Source organism: Dermacentor andersoni, chromosome 9, assembly GCF_023375885.2.
Source record: "Dermacentor andersoni chromosome 9, qqDerAnde1_hic_scaffold, whole genome shotgun sequence".
Lineage (NCBI taxonomy): Eukaryota > Metazoa > Arthropoda > Arachnida > Ixodida > Ixodidae > Dermacentor > Dermacentor andersoni.
The window spans coordinates 4,325,533-4,343,161 of NC_092822.1; the positions used below are offsets into that span (position 1 = coordinate 4,325,533).

The 17,629-nt window shown below is 41.8% G+C and overlaps 1 protein-coding gene across 5 annotated transcripts in view; it reads right to left on the reverse strand.

Moving 5' to 3' along the window:
- Nucleotides 1-17,629, reverse strand: part of LOC140213277 (zinc finger transcription factor family protein 17-like) — a 90,536-nt gene that overhangs the window by 21,002 nt on the left and 51,905 nt on the right. For 3 of the 5 annotated variants that reach the window (XR_011890243.1, XR_011890244.1, XM_072284405.1), the window contains exons 1-3: nt 15,300-15,558; nt 12,481-12,621; nt 2,619-2,801 (exon numbers count right to left, since the gene is read on the reverse strand). Coding sequence is in view for 3 of the 5 variants with exons in the window: in XM_072284405.1 (XP_072140506.1) it covers nt 2,619-2,801; nt 12,481-12,621; nt 15,300-15,522 (547 nt within the window). In the remaining 2 variants the exon portion in view is untranslated. Of the gene's footprint in view, nt 1-2,618; nt 2,802-12,480; nt 12,622-15,299; nt 15,569-17,629 lie in introns of those variants that run through there. The other 2 variants (XM_072284406.1, XM_072284407.1) reach the window with 2 other exon arrangements.

The following is a 17,629-nucleotide window of genomic DNA, read 5'->3' on the forward strand; positions in this document are numbered from 1 at the left end:
TTTATTGTGTGTACCAAGTTTACAGCTAGGCTGCCAATTTCATCCTTCACTGTTGGTAACCTTGTTCGCACAAGACATTACTGAACCATTGTAAAAGCATTGCACTGGACTGGACATGTGCAGATTGTGGTTCAGATCCTACCCAGGGCAAAAATGTCTTCCACTTTTAGTTCCTTTACTAAATATTGCCATTGTTATCAATTTCTATCCTACAGTTAGAACCTAATTTTCCAATTATATTCCATAGCATAAGTTATTGCCACTTCCATAGTGGCATGCCACCATAGAAGGGCAAAACAGTCTGCAATCGAAAACATGTGCAGCATTTCCAGATTAACTTAAATATAAGCATCACTGTTACTGACTGAATTGCTGCACATAATTTGATTAATGTCAATATAAAAATTGTCAATTACAGCTTTCAGCAATTATTTTTAATGGTTGATTTATCAGTCATTCATCCATATTTACAGAGCAGACACACCTGTGAACGTATGCTTTGAAGGCTATGCAGTCATGTGGGTTTTTGAGTTAAAGGTATTATTTCAGTCAAGTAGAGTACTGACTGGACACTTGAAGCTGTTTTACGAGTTCATGTCTGATACCCCTGTCACACGGCAAATCTAATGTCATTTACAACGAATGACATTCGCTGATAATGCCATTTCTTTGGTGTCACACGGTAAAACGTAAGGACATTTTCGAAAATGACATTTACAAACAAATCAGTTCGCCAAACTCATTCGCATTCATTTGGAACTGAATGTGTATCCTCGACACCACGAGTTTACCAGTGTTTCGCAAACAGTATGTGCTTCTTTTTTTGTTTTAACAAAAAATAACTATTATTCTCTCCATTTTATTACCTAATTATTGCTTTAACGACATTGAAGTCCATCACATAGGTAAATACAGAAAACTACTCTCAGTCCAGTGACCAGACAGCCATCTTTAGCTTTCGCTGCAGCAGTCGTGTTGGTTCTCACCGGAGCATCGGCCGCGGCCACTTCAATTGACTTGGCATAAAAGCGTGCGCGTTTTTTCCTGTGGCACGCGCCAAGAATGAGGATATTAGAAGCTCGCATGCACATCAGAAAGGCGATGACATGCAACTGCCCTTCTCGTACCACTTTAGCAGATGTAGCGGACGCGCCTATCGTTCTCTTCGCCCTGTTGCTTGCCTTAGCTCGACTCGACTTCGTTGGCAATGTCGACAAGTTAGTAATCGAACACTACGGTTTGAAAGCAATGATCACATATTCTAGTAGAATTTAGCATACTGGAAAATAATTATTGGACAAAAGTGGGTTTGAGGCGTGTCTTTTTTTTTTTTACTATCGTCATTGTCATCATTTTCAAATGACATTAGTTTTCACCGTGTGACAGGGGTATAAGCCTAATTATCGTGATCGTTTCAATCATGTTTCATTCACACAGCTGATTCATGAGCATTCAAAATATTTAGGTACCATATTTTCCAAACCATAGGTGCCACCATTTTCTTTTCATTTTCGTCCAAGCGTATTGTAGAACAGTGTAACTTATATATGCAAGACCAACATGAGACATTCTTTTTCTCCAGCAATGTACTTGCAGTTTATTTTGTCTGCTAGAATGTGCGGCTCATAAAATTTTTTTTTACTGAAGTTTAGTGCCCTGAAATGGGTAAGTACGACATTTTAGGATAAGTGTATAAACATGCACAATCGCATTTCACGATGCTGACCCAAGTTAAGATAGATGCATCTTATACAATGAGTTATATACACATATTTTTTCTTTGAAAGTTGTGAAAAGAGGGGGGAAAGGGGGTGACTTGTACAACAGTTCAAATTATAGTCCAGAAAATATGGCACATGGTTTGTGAGCCCTACATATAGTAGAGTAAAATACAACTTGAGCTGATGAAAGTTTCACATGGAAAGCACATCTGCTGTGGATGACCTACAGTAGTGGCGAGAGGTCGCAGTTTCATCGATGTCTGTAATACTTGCACTTCAGTTTAGTCAAAATGGCAGACATAATTATGTACAATGCACCTTAAGTAATCCCAAGTGGAAATTATTCCAGCTTACTGCTATTTTGAGACATTGAATCCCACTAGGATCATAAGTCATACCAATACAGTAAACTGAAAGCCTGAAAAATAAAACAAAAAGAAAAAGCCACAGTCTGCTGCGTGGCCTACAGTGCACCAGGAGGCACTACACCTTCCTGCTTGGTACATGAAGTGATGCAAACAAGTATAAAATAACTAAAGTCGTTGCCTGCAATAAGAATAGCCATATAGGTCAAATATAGGCCACTGGCTGTGCCAAGGTAGTTGTTACCGCTGTGAAATTGGAGAACGGTTCCCTTTTTTCTCTCTCTCTCTGAACCCTTCAGGCATTGATACAATGTAGCAAAATGATAAACATGTTTATGATGTCATTAACTATAATGCCCTGCAGTCAGTAAAGGTGGCCTCGAATTATGTGGAAATTATGAATTTCAAATGAATTTCATGTGCTCCAAGTTCATTGCATGGTCTGGCATGAGTATTGCCTTGTATTTGGGATGTTGAAAACTCAACAACCACTCTTTATGTATTATAAAGCAGGGCAAAAGTGGTTTCTTACCAGCAATAGCAGCTCTTTCCGACTTGGACAGAAAAACACGACCCAGTTCAAAGTCGTGGCCTCTGTGCTTGAATTGGAAAACCACATACACACCTGTGTTGTCTTCAGTCACAGCCATTGCCGCAAAACATCTTTTTCCACACTTGACACTTGAAGGCCGCTTCAGCTTTTGTTTACTTGTAGCTGTGGAAAAAGATAACCGGGTAGTTTATTCTAACTTAAGCACTGGACTTCCAACACATGCTTAGTGGTGGTTCTACTACACCATTTACACCATTTAGCTACAATTCAACTTGCCTGAAACCTGGCTACGCAAACTGCGCAAAGGTGTGGTATTTTCACGCTTTCAGGGCAACGCAGCGTTTTCAGCAGGGGTACGAGAAGACTTAAATATAAGAAACAAATAGTGAACGTGCAAGTAATTCAGTTTGAGATGGATCATCTACTAGACTTTTCAAATATTGAGTAATATTTGCAGTAATGCAATGGATTGCCCGAGGTCAAAGCATTGCATGCAGCATTTCAAGGGCACTTGGTTTGTCTCGAAACAAGAACAAATAAAACAAATCTGGGTTTTTACATGCCAATACCACGATCTGATTATCAGGCATGCCTCTCTCAGTATAAGTTTCATCCTGGCTGTCAACACCAATCGAAGCAATTACTATATGCAATGCTAACAGGGTACGGTGACAAAAGCAGCATTCATAGCAAGCACAATGGCATGCACTAAGACCCATTGACCACTGGAAGGCACACAGTTTGCATTGCATACATGTGTTCTTGCACGTGGTTCAGAACTGTATGGCAATTTGTGATCTTTTAAGTACAGGAACTAACTTCTGTGCACACTTGTGATAGTTGCTGACTTGTGAAAAGAGGGGGAGGTTACTTGTGCCAGGTTCAAATTATTGTCCGGAAAATATTGTATATGGTTTGTGAGCCCTGCATATAGTAGAATAATATACAAGTTAAAGTGATGAAAGCTTCACATGGAAAGCAGATCTGCTGTGATCTTGTGGACTCGTACAGCAGTGCTTCATCAGTTATCAAAAACTTGTACTAATGATCTCGGAAACAATTGCCAATCGTACCAATATATTAACACCAAGCTTCCTGTAACTGCTTGCAGCCCATATCACAATCACCAAAAGCTAATTTCATGGCACACTACCCTGACCATTGGCCCTAATCAGCACTGCTTCATCAGGTCGGTTGGGTATCAGTAACTAGAGCTACAGTTAGCTGATGAATTGACTCATATCTATTTGCAGTTGAATCGACTCATATCTATTTGCAGAGGCCAGCAAACCACCTTGTAACAAAATTGAGTGCATGGAATGGTAGCAATATTGTTTGTGTCCACCACTGCCATCTTTGCATCCATTTGTGCTATGGCACCTCCTTCTGGACGCCGTTCATAGCCTCGCGGCAGTCTCTTGTCGAGCTTCTTGCATTGTTATCGGGTGTAATACACTTGTGCATATGCCATAGTGCATATGAAAGCACATGTGTCATTTGCAATGCACATAAGACATTCACCTTCACTTCTTTTCTTATGTGTGACAGAGCAAATTGTTCTAGTGCAGTTGTAATTTCTTGCCTCTCCGACGCCTAGGCACACAGCTGCTTTCATTAGCCCACAAAATTTTTATTTATTTACAAAGGCTTTCTACCTACTCAAATGAAAGTACTTGCAACATACTGGCATGGTAGTAATTGGCTGGTTCTGGATGTTAAAATTTTCTTAAATGTGTAAGCATTTCTATGCTTACCAAATGTCCATCACGCAAGATAAAAATGTGGGCCGATCCCAGAGATAGTGCAATACTGGGCCGACCTACGGTGGAGGTGAACGGCCCTTAAGCTCCCAACAAAGTGAAAAGTGCATACAATATAGATAGAGCATGCAGCAGCGAGTGGCTTTACCTCTGTTCTGCCTGTCGCTACCACGAGATCGAAGCAGCGCTCGCAAATCTCTCAGCACACACCGCACCCTGCACCTTTCGCAGATCGCTTTCAAGATATGGGCCCGCTCTTCAAGGCAAAGCGACGAGAACACGGAGTTCAAGATATGGTCCACGCGGTGCATAATGGTTTGACGTGGATGGATAAGGCACTAAAGAGCAGTATCAGCTTATAATGATCAGAACGTCATCAGCACACCTGGCGCCGCCGTCTGCAGCAGTCCGTGTTGCTGCGACGCTGCTGTTTATACCGGTCATATTAACTTCCATAACACTCTTTTTTGTTCAAGTACCCTAAAGAGCCCAGGAGGCATAGGGGTGGGGGATGTTACGATTGGCCAGCGGGGATAGTGACCTTCTGGCTTCACTGCAATGAATCGCTTCGTGAAGCCAACAACACGCCCCCTTCGAATAGCCCTTCGGAGCCAGTAAGGCTAGACACGTTTGGCGGACAGGATTGTTAGCTGGTTCGCTGTCACCTTCAGGGACCAATTGGAGCAAGAAAACTCCTGGAAATGTTTGTTCTATGGCATTCCCCCATGTACTCTGGTAATAGTCACGGTCATGACAGATTCAGCAGCAAACTGCAGAGTCAGCTCAGGAACCAAGACATGCGAGCTTGAGTCAAGCGTGACAACACCTGTCTATGAGGCCTCACTGGTTTTGGTGTGTTCAGTAAAACAAAAGTGCAAGAGAGTGTGTGAACCTTCGCCCTCAAAGGCGGGTACTTCGACGACTTTGGACGCTTTGATTGGATGAAGGTTGGATGGCAGGTTTCCCTGGCCTAGGGATCTAGTAAGGACAGAGAGTGTTTAAGCAGACATTTTCGGCTGTTCAGTGTGCATTTCAGTCATGCTAGACTGATCAGATGTAATGTTCTCCACCCTTCATGTAGATATTGTAAATAAATCCCCTACTCCTCATTCCTCCCTTCAACAACATCCTTAGCATGAATGAGTCGGACGATGGTATGGGCCAGGTACCCTTTTCATGGCAGACACCATCTCTTACTGGGATTACAATGAAAGGAGCAAAACATACCAAAAGTACACAACTAAACAAGAAATATGAATTGGAACAACATGAATTAGTGCAAAAAAAACGACTTATTACAGGGTATATACAATGTGTGAAAAAACATAGTAATGACAAGGTTCAAGGTTCCTAAAATACTTGACTTATCACAATGAGCTGTTTTACATTACAAAACAATGGAAAAAAATTTAAGTATACATTACTAAACAGGAAAGCAAAATTGCATATTAAATAAGAACATCAAGAAATGCAACTGGAACGGAACAGCAAGGTAAGAGGTAGTTCAGATTTCTAGGAACAACTTCAAATTATGTACAAATGAGTCGTGACAAATAGCGAGGAGAAGAGGTGAGTGGAAAAACGGATTAGTGTGGGTGTAGATGGGTGCGATTTTAAGTTGGTGGTCAAGCCGTCAAGACACATGTCACGAGCTAGTCTGATATTTAGAGTCACGTGGGACAACCGATTGGAGTAAAGTTTATGAAAGAAGGACAATAGTGTCAGAAGCCTGCGTATATTGAGAGGAGCTAAATTAATCTAATATTCGATTTCCGTAACTAGATATATGCGAGTAGTTTCTTGTGATGAAGCGAGCAACATTATTTTGCAGAGACTCTAGTTTGTGTTCGAGGTAGGCCTCGTGTGTGGATTCCAAATTAAGAAGGCATATTCGATTTTAGAGCATACTAAGGTGGTGTAAGCCAGAAATTTGGTCTCGGAGTTAGCCGAGTGCAAATAGTGCCTTATGAAGCCAAGTGATCTGGTTGCTTTAGTAGAGTGTTCTAGTTTGCCGTTTTTACACTCGGCTAAGCAGCTGAGCGGAGCGAAAGCGTGAATGCACATGCGCCCTCCACTTAGCTGCAAGCAGGCTGGTGGAGTCAGAAACACAGTCCGCTTACAAGCTGCCTGAGCAGAAGGTTGCTGCCATTTTTTTCTAGCAAGGGTGGTCGATGCACACACCCACTCTGGCACGTGCATCGAGGCACCTTGCCTGCCTTGCTCTTTACAAGACAGATTTGCACAGACGAAGACTTATGTCTGCTTGAAGGTGCACATGCTGACCCATTTGAAAACCTCGCAGTGCGGGAGTATGTGATGCATGTTGTGCAACATGTTGGCATCAGAAAGGATCAGATTGGATGCAAAATGCAAGCTCGCTGGCTATCACGTGGCATTCCCCAAGATGGGGCTTTATTTTCCACTGGATAAAATGGACCAGTAATGCATTACAAGTTCACGTTTAGATGCTATTGGGACAAATAAGCTATATGTATTCATTTTACTTATAAAAGCTTTACTTAGAAGTTTTACTTATAGGTGCTTTTATTTTGTTTCATTACCCTGAATTCGGCCAAAAGGCACTGCAAATACGAAAGGAACATCAAGCGGAAAGCCAGAGAGGCCGAGATAATCTCGTGGCTGGCGGCAATGGAAAATAAACCTGCTATGAGTAACTACTGAAGAGGAAATAACAATATCGGGAAAGAAACAATCTATTATAACTCAAAGGGAAGCTTATTACTTTCTGAAATGAGCTCGGGATGCCTTAGAACACGCACTTATACAGCAAGATATAAGAAGGAAGAAGCATGTGCTTGCTGCAGTAAAGCTAGGGAAACAATAGAGCATGCTTTACTAGAATGTGAAATATCTCCCCAGCAGTAGATTTAGGCACCACTGGCCTATATACCATTAATAAAATATATCCAGAGAGGGAGATTAAGATGGACTGCAATGATTGTAATGGCAACATTGGAATCAGACATATGCTGGCGGGGTGTCCCGCGACTCTCCCCAAACTCGTTGAAGAATGGACACAGTGGGAGAAAAGGATTCAAAGCCCATTGTTTCAGGACCAACTAAGGGCAGTCCAGGGGGCCCATGATGTCGCTGAAAGGCTTGGCCTGACAGTGCCAACGTGGGAGCGGCCCGCCTTGGCTTGAGAAGTCTAGCCTCCGGACATCATTACAATAAAAGTTTTCACACACATACACCACTGGCCTGCTTGAAGCCCTTGGGTTCAGCAAGAGCAGAGGGAAAGTAAAAATGTATGCAGTAAAGATTGGTAAGCAGCGAATGGAAGATTGGTGGACAAAAAGTAGAGAAACGTCAAACAACAGAGGCTTGCAAAGACAAAGTTCAGAAAGTTTGGTTATGGGAAGTCATCGTGGGTTTTTTTTTCTTTGTTAACATAGGTAGAACATTAGGCAATACAAGAGCTTCATGGCGCAACCCACACATCTTTCCAAAGGGGACACTCGTAGCACCTATCCATCCATCCCTCTGCTCCGCTAGGCTAGACATACAACTAAAACATGCAATCACCCACCACTCCACCATGTGGCTTAGCGGGGCAACTTGGAGCGGGGTGGACCGTAATGACACTAAACTAAAACACTCTAGTGAAAATCACATCTACGCAAATGTTCCATGACAGATCGGATGACAAATGAACACCCAGATATTGTGAATACCGAGGCTACGGGCATGTTTTATGATTATGCAATTGCATAACACGGGTTTAGCTGTAGTCCCGAATCTGATAGCTTTTGTTATATTAATGTTGATTTCCGCTTGCTTACTGCCCCACTTACGGAGATTGTCTAAGTAAGATGGAAGGTAGCAGGTGTCCTCAGGGTTAGTAGATCACGCAATCATCAGCAAATAGTCTATGAAACGCCTACCATTACTAATATCGTTAATATAATCTAAAAACAAAATAGGCCTGAGCATGGAACCTTGCGGTACTCCAGATTTGACATTTAATGGAGACAAATGGTCATTGATGAAAACTGATTGCTACCGGTTAGTTAAAAAGATGGTAGTCCACCTACTTATCCTCACAAGTTAAGATCTGTCAGTTTATGAATAAGCCAGAATTGAGGAACCTTGTCAAAAGCTTTCGCGAAGTCTAGAGATATTACATTGATTCGATAAAAAGAATGAGTGGAGTTATGCAAGTCATTAATTCATATCAATCGTGTAAAAGTCCATGCCAACTGATAAAGAAAAAGAAACTTCATTAGAGCAGATGAAATGATGTGTTCGAGAAGTTTGCAGCACATGCTGGTTAAAGAAATTGGTCTGTAATTTGATGGGTTAGACGAATCACCATATTTAAATATGAGAATTATGCAAGCTGCCTTCCAATCATTTGGGACGCATCCCGTGTCAATACATTGCTGAAAAAGCTTGGCTAAAATGCGACATGTTGCAGGTTTGGATATCTTAAGAAGTTTAGGGCAGATGCCATCACGACCAGGAGCAGAGTTAGTTGGAAGACTATCGATACAGGACTGTACTACTTCAGAAGCGATATTAATGTTGTGCATGCTTGAATGCTAAATAGGGGCCTGAAAGCTACTAGGTACAGGAGTCTCATCCGTGAAAACGGGTGAAAAAAAAAAACTTGTTGAATTCAATAGCAACACGTGCCAGAGAAAGAATGTTACCATCCTTAGATAACGGTACCGTCAAGTTCGATAATTTGGGTTTCCTAAATTGTTGTGTCATTGCTAAGCATGTCTGAAATGTCATGAAAAATTTATCTTTGGCTGTTGTTGTTACGGTCCTGCATAAGTGTGCGTGCTCACGATAGGGCCTCCAATCTTCCACAGATGCTCATAGTTCAGCTCTGCAATATATAGGTTTCACATGCGTCGCAAACCAAGTGCTTTCTGTGCAGGCTGTTATTTTGAATTTTGGAATATGCTTTTCTTTTTAAGTGTGATCAGCCCATTATGAAGAAAAACCCAGTTTATGTTGCAATGAGGGAATGACTGCAAGAAGCCGACAGAAAAGGTGGAAAGGTCACTAACAAGCCCGCTGACATTCACGCGGGTGTAATCAAATATTAATTTCTTTCTATTTTCATGTTTCTTTAGGGCACCTATGAATTCACAATGCAAGATATTGTGGTCACTGATACCATCCAATACATTTTCCGTAACATTATTTGGTTCTGTGGCTAGTATGAGGTCAGAGTGAATCACCACGAGTGGGAACAGAAACAATTTGATGCAAATTGAAAGTTGAGAGCATGTCAGGAAAATATTAGCATTGACGTTTTTCTTGTACCATACAGGGGTCGGCATCAATGCCATTCAATATTGGGATAGTCGAAATCGCCGACAAGAAATATTGGTGATGTCGGGTACTTGTTCTGGACAAAACTTAAAGACTTGTTTAGATAATCCGGAAAGTAGTGGGATGAATCAAGTGGACGATAGCAGACTCCAATGACAGAGGTAGAATGTGTGGGCAGACAGAGAGCAACCCTTACAATTTTGAGGCAGGAATTAGTTTCAATAACGCAAGCTTCCAAAATAGATTTTACTGCGATTAACACACCGCCACCTCTCGATTCAGTTTTATGTTTAAATAATGAAAACTGATGAGACAAGGACGATCCAAAATGTCGAATGACAACCAGGTTTCGGTGCCTAGAACGTCTACTGAACAGGATTCAAGATAAGAACAGAGGTGATCTTGCTTACGAAATAAGCTGCGGAAGTTTGACACAAGAATTGACACACATGCATCACAGCGTTCATTTTTTACATCACTGGGTTTTCACGAGGACGTGACGTTTCGAGAGGGCACTTACTTCATTAGTGGTATGGTCAAAGACAAATCGTGTTGTTTAGTAGAAGCTTGTCAAACAGAAGTTTGAACCTTTCAGCGGGCTTCTGTTTGGAACGTCCGAAATCTCTGGAGTTTCTGGACTGCATCCTCATTGAAAAATCCTTATCAATCCACATGAGACGATTCAAACCTTTTTTAGTTTAAATGCATTCTTCAGTATGTGTTTTTTTTTTTTAAGTTTAGGAATTTCACAATTATCAGCCAAGTATAGCCTTGTATTTTCTGTCCTATTCTATGGGCACGTTCAATTTCACCAGCTGCAATGCCTAAATATTTAGAAACTAACTCAGTTACAAGCCCTTCCTTTTCCTGCCACGTCTCTGAGTCTTGCTCAATGACTGCTTTAAAGATGAGGTTGTTGTGACGCAATCTGTTACTGAGGTCGTCTACCACCAAACTTGTGTTGCAATTGTCCTGATTTTATGCTTTCCAGTTTGTCCTGGGTGTCAAGCATATGAATTACCTCGTGACGCCAGAGGTTCCTTCCATTTAGGAAAGAAGTTCAGTAACATTCGTTTGGACGTCTTTTACTTTCCCTAGGATGTCTTTCTGAAATTTTCCATTACAGGCTGCCGTATCCTTGAAAATGAGTTGATAATGACATTCGGCTGCGTGGAGATGAGCAAGTGGTACAATGCTTAAGCGTACTTAAGTCCCAGAGGAGTTTCTGCATGAATTTTTCAATTGTTTATGAAGGTTTCTTACCTATTCAAAGAAAAGTGTTTGCAACATACTGACGTGGTACTAATTGGCTGCTGCTGGCTGTTGGCCTTGGTGTCTTCCTTTGCTGTTGAGCAGCATTTAGTGAGTGCACAGTAATAATGAGCTGCACCAAATGGCTACACATTACTGCTGTACTACTCGAACTATTCCAAAAGGGCCAATTTTTCTGCTCCAACATGCACCATGACTACTTATTTCCTAGCCCAAATCCTTAACTGGCTAGGCCACCGCTGCATGCTGACACACCACCCACTGTGGGTGTGGGCTGTATTAGCCAAGTCTCAGTAAGACAAAAATAACTGTGGCACTGTTCTTTTTGAGCTTTGTTATTTAATGAAAATGCTTTGAATTCAGGCCACCAGTGCCACAATAAAGTATTCCTATTCCAGCCGCACTACTTGTTAGAGCTGCATGCCACCTGCATTACTAGCTGGGCCAGTCACTTGAAATCGGTGGACTATAAGGTTAGAGTAGAATCAAACAGAAGACATTTTTTTGATATACTGGCTTTGGACGTCCCCAAATTTTTGGGATGGGCCTGCTATAAATTTTACGTATTCATAACATGGGAAGGTTATGACGACATGTAACCCAGGCAGGCAATGCTTTTGGAAACGAACTTTAAACTTTGCCACTCCGACAGTGGTGAATAGAGTGATCTGTTGTCATGTTGAGCAGTACTACTTGCATCTGACCGCTGGATGTATTGTGTCACTGTTCATTATTTATTACATGTGCTTATAACATGTGCTCCAAAAAGATGTTCCAATCATTGGTGCAATCTACTAATACCAGCTACTTTCGCAATGTCTCTGTAGGCATCTCTTTAAATCCTTTTATGTCTAACACAATACACGAGGACTCCCCTGCAATCACTGACACAGAAATAGTACAGTGTAGTTCTAAAACAAATGTGCTTAACTCATATTGGTGACAACAAATAGTTTAACATTGGTGCTGTCATAGGTCTGGTTTGCGATTACAGCCGATGTCTTGTGGTTGATTATAGGAGTTCTTTAACAGCAAGGTCCAGCATTACTAGAGCTTTGTTTAAAGGGCAGCCACTTGGACAGTGGTACGCTTGGACTCGGGTGTAAGTAGTTTAATATTGATGCATAGGCTTTGAGGTGACCAGGGTCAGGCTAGTGTATACAATTTTTATCCTGTTCTATTTTCTTTCGCATCACTCGCACTTCATTCAGTGTTACTGCATAGATGGTGTGTTGAATGATAGGAAGGAAATAGAATCATATGTATAATCTTGGCCAAGATGGCCTTGGAGTATGTTTAAGCCCAACTTTACGCACACATGATTCCCAGCTTGGGTGAGCATACCGAGATAACTGTCCAGGTTGAGGTTCATTCCGATATGCTGTTAACGCTTCTTTGAGTAATCGTATAAACATGACTGAACAAAAATCTCTGTGGTTTTTAAAAACCCATCAAAGCCAGAGACTCAGACTGGTGGTCATGATACGGGCATTCCACGATACCTTGTGAAGCATAACTTCCAGACCGGTGACAGACGAAGTAGAAATGCTTCTTTTTCAGGTGGCCACAAGTCTCTGTACCTGTCCTTGCAATGAAGTGACTGCGTGTGTCTTTCTCCACCTTTTCCTTCAATGACTTGAAAGCTGATCAGGATAATAAAATAAAGCAAATGTTACATGTATGCAGTGTGTCAAGGGGAATCAGTTTATTGTAAGCCCACGTTGGCTGTGCAGAATATCTTATGGGGTAATTTAGAAGAAGAAAGAAGATTAAGTACCCTGGACACTTGTATGTTCAGTCTGCATTTCAGGGTGTGTAATGCACAGAACTAGCGTTACAAAGTTGAATCGTAGACATGTTGTGGAACTCAGTAGTTATGAAGAAGAGGTTCAGTGACATCTTTTCTCTTTTCCTGATGAGGATCAAGCATTTGTTTTTCTCAGGGCAAAATTTTAGAGCGAAGCATAATGGAGTTGAAGAAAAAGAAGATATAAAAAAGTAACAAGAATGATGTTGCTTCTTGTACATTTTTAAACTATGCTTTGTTTGAGTACATTTTGCAGCTTTCATACAGAGATCAAACTCCTGCGAAGACAGTATGTATAGAAACTGTAAGCTAATTTGCTTTATTTGAGGTTGACACTGTGACATGGCGTCTAATTATAGCAGCACAAAGTGACTGCCATCAAATTTTTTTTTGTGAGCAACGCCAAGAACTGCATGAAATGACAACTCTACATCTTACAAATTTCCGTTCTGAACGAGAAAGAAAATACAGAGAATCATACCTTATCTATAAGTTCAAGGCATTGCAACAAATAGGCATAAACATTTCAAAAGGAGCTTTATAATCTATCCGCTATGCTAAATTTCAAGCTATAGACAACAACACTTAGTTTGGTTTCTTGGCGTATCCTTTTTTTCTTTCCTCTTCTTTTTCTCAGCCGGCGTGTCAGACGCCGTTGAGATGCCGGCTAACACGCGTGCGTTGGCACGTGGTTGACACCATGTTTTCCCAGTGTTTTAACTGAACAATTAGTAGATTTAAATTTTTTGCACATCGGGGATTCAGGAAATATAAAACTTCGACAGGAGCTATCATTAGAACTAGTGTACAGTACTTCTAGCACTTCTTTAATCAAACAATGTAAGATTTGCGCTTTGGTTGACTCAGCTTTTACTTATTGTGTTAAGATTGATGTGAAGTGCTACTTTGTTTTTTCTGCTGTGTGTACATGTTTTTAGATGCAATCCTTTCCATTGTATGGAGTTCTCGCTCACACAAAGCCATGTACTCGATTGCAGATCGACCTTAGGCAGAAGTGCAATCTCATACCTGTGCACTTGCCTCTATTCATTAGTGTGCAATACCGCGCAAGCCTGTGCATAACTATACGACGACTGTAAAGCATATGAAAGCTCCAGCACCAGTTTAAGGCACAAGATTAGACCAGATTTCTTGAACAGAAAAGCTGATTTAACACATTATTAATGTACAAGGAGGCTTGTCCATGCTACCTAACCTGACAACTATTGCTTCTAGACCCTAAAGAATGCAGTAAAAAAAAAAGTAGGTGCTTGCTGCAATGGGGAGAAACAAATTTTTCCTGTACCATACTATAGGTGCTTACCCATTTCCAAGTTTGCAAAGCGAGTGCTTTCCTGCATGGCATGGCCACCACTATGGCTAATATTCATGCTACCAAATCTGCATATATTGTATCGCATGGTTTACCTTACAGAAGTTGGGAACTAGAAGCAGGGTTCATACTTTGTATATTTGTTTTCTTTCTTTCATTAGTTAAAGTAAAAATAGCAAATCATTAACTTCATTCATGCTCCTCCAGTCACTTTTCTTTTATAGAATGTATTCTAGGGTTTTATGCGCTAAAACCACGATTTGATTATGAGGCATGCCATAGTGGCGCAGTCCGGATTAATTTTGACCACGAGGGGATCTTTAAAGGGACACTAAAGCGAAACAATAAATCAGTTTAGACTAATCAAGCATTGTTTGAGAACCCTGCAGGCAGTGATTTCAAAAAATAGTTTGATTATTAGATGAGAAAATGAAGGTCGAAGTATCGGTATTTGAATTTCGCGCCGAAACCCCAGCGCCGGTACGTTAGCGTGACGTCAGGGATTCCAAAGTATGTTTTCGCATTTGGGCCGCGTTGGCTGAATAAAGGTTCCTGAAACTTGCCATGTTTAATATTTGGTTCCTTTAGAACTCAATATAGTCAATCTGTACCGCTATATATAATTAGTAGGCCCTAGAAGATGCCATCAAAATCCACGACGTCACAGCCCCCAGGTGCGGGAACTCAAGTAGGCGTCGCCACCCGTATTTCGTTCTTGCGCTTTTTCTGGCTTACCAAACATCTTATCATTGTAACAGTGGTGTTTTTGGTGTTGTAGAACGGTAATTTACTGATGCAGAAGAAATAATTTTTCACTTTAGTGTCCCTTTAACGTGCCACACAAGCGTTTCTTGCATTTCGCTCCCATCTAAATGCAGCTGCCGTGGCGGGTACATTTTTTTAAAACTTAAATATGCGATTCCTAAAAAAGATCCATCAGCAATGATTCTGCGTTGCTTCGATTCAAAACAGCAATGATAAGCATGCAATTTAACGTATGATGGTATAAGTTGCAGCTAGTGCATGGTCAGATAAAATGTTAAGCATGAAAGCACCATAAATGAGCACATTTCAAGCAATAAGTGAACAAGTGAATCGTTCACTCTGCAAGCCCGTAATGCAAAAATAACAGGTGCAGCGGTAATCACGCGTTGCTTTGAGAGAATAAGCAAGTGTCTTACCTGGCATTGTCAGAAAGTGATACCTCTCATATTCCGGCTCGAAGAAATGCACGCTGATATGGCGGTACTCCAGTTCTTTCAAAGTCAGGGCTACTTCACACTCGTCGCAGTTGTACTTCGGGTGAGTGATTTTGTGCACAAGTTTTATGTGCCTCTGCAGACTGCGATTGTTCGCTAACTGCCGGTCGCAGTACTGACATTGAAAGGAAGCAACTTTCGCCATTGCGAGACCGCGAAGAGAAGCATGGGGTTTCCTAAAAACCGATTACGTAACTATACTCAGTGCGTGCAAGCGGGCCTTTTATATCTGCGGGTGCTCTGACCATGGAGGAACGAAAAAGCTGAGAGATGCTGACGTTACTCTTTGCGAAGCATGAGTGACGTCGGAAGGCGTGGCAGATATCCTCTCTTGTGCATATCTCTCTCCTCCGACCCGCAACCACGCACGAACTGCGTGGGCTGCACGGGCGCGCCTGTAGCAATCCGAAAGCATCTACTATTCTGACAAAAGATGCAATCGCGATGTAACGTTGACGAAGTCTGAGTATTCTGCCCTGGCATTGAAACAAGTTTAAAATAAACTCCTCACATTAGACCGTCATGTTGGACTCTGCAACTTTTGCGGGATTTTGTGAAAAGCAATATGGTTTATTGGTCCAGCTAACTGAAACTGTCCTGATGGCTTCTAGACCCACCATGTTGTATTAGTGGTTTTGGCGTTGCGCTGCGAAAGTGAGGTTGTGGGATCACATCTCGGTCGTGGAGGCCGCATTTCGACGGGGTTCGACGAAGTAAAAATGCAATGCCCGTGTACCGTACGTTGAATACATGTTAACGAATCCCGCGCGGTGAAAATTAATCCGCAGTTCACCGCTACGGTGTGCCTCATTATCAGTGCTCGGCTTTGGCACGTGAAGTGTCAAAATTTGAATGTTTGATTAACCGCAGGTACGGTGGCTGCCTAGTTCCTGCGTCATTTTAGATTACCTTTATCGTTCATTTCTACCTTCGTTTCCTCTGTTTGGGCTCCCTGGGGCTAGACCATAGTGGTTATGGCTAGACGCGGCGATGAAAAAATCAACGGGCCTAGAAGTTCAGGACAACATTCATTTGGGCTAGATGGTGCATACTTGATTTAGGAAGGAACAGCGCGAACGAAGACGTTCACAAGTGGGGAGAACGACACAGGACAAGCACCATGTTAAAATTGGCTCCAAGGCGCTGTCAATACAGGTTAAGAAAATGTTAGTAAGCACCGGGGCTACGCAGGATCCAATACAAATCCCTTGTCTTTGTCGATAAAACTTGTTCTCGAAAGAGATTAACGTCACATCAAGGTAAAATTCTAGCATTTTCATAAAATTATATATTGACACGCCAGAGGAGTTTTGGAACTCTACTGCACCGTTACTTTCTATAGCATCTCTGACAGAACGAAATAAGGCATCGTGGGGCACAGAGTAAAACAAGTCTTCAACATCTACTGAAAACACATAACCATTGGAAGTACATTCCTCAAGAAACCTAACAACATCTTTTGAACTCTTTGTGGCGTACGGATCTTGAACTTTAAGGGATGTAAGGTGCTTTTGAAGAAACTTGCTTAACACAATCAGCCAAGTTCCATTTTCGCTGACCACTGTTCTGAATGGCACGGACAGTTTGTGCATTTTGGCCGTAAAGAACATGGAAAGGGCATTGCTTTTGCTGTTACCAATGTCATTGGCCAGCGTGCTCAGATCTAATTCTTTGCACATCGCAGCCGCCTTGCCTCTCACTCACGTCGCACTAGCTTTCAGAGGGATGAAGTTCTTTGCAATTGCTTCGCCGGCTCTTTTTTGAAACTCTTCCTCGGTGGGCACCACAAACCCACCATCCTTGTCAGCTTGAAGAAGCCGGAGTCTATTCTTCCTGAAATACGACACGACTTTCCCATAGAATCTTTGCTAGTCAACGTGTTAGTGCTGGTGGTAGATCTTATAAGCGTATCCACACCATCCAGAAGGCATCTTTCACGGTTTTCTTCCAACGCCTTTCCTGCTATGCGCCTATTAAGTGCCAGGAACTCATGTGCTTCTATCCGTGGCTCGTGGCTGAATTTCGGACCTTTGTTCAACACATGCCTGACATCGTTGGGAAGATCAACCTCTCCGATGACCGTCACCAGCCTTTCCGGGGGCTTCTTGTCCTTCAGAGAAGACGACTGTAAACACTGGTTCAGTGTCTGAGCCCATCAAAATATATATGTATATATATATATTATAGAGAGAGAGAGAGAGAAAGAACAGCGCATTAGTAACTCCCAGTTATGGATATCTATACATTTGTTC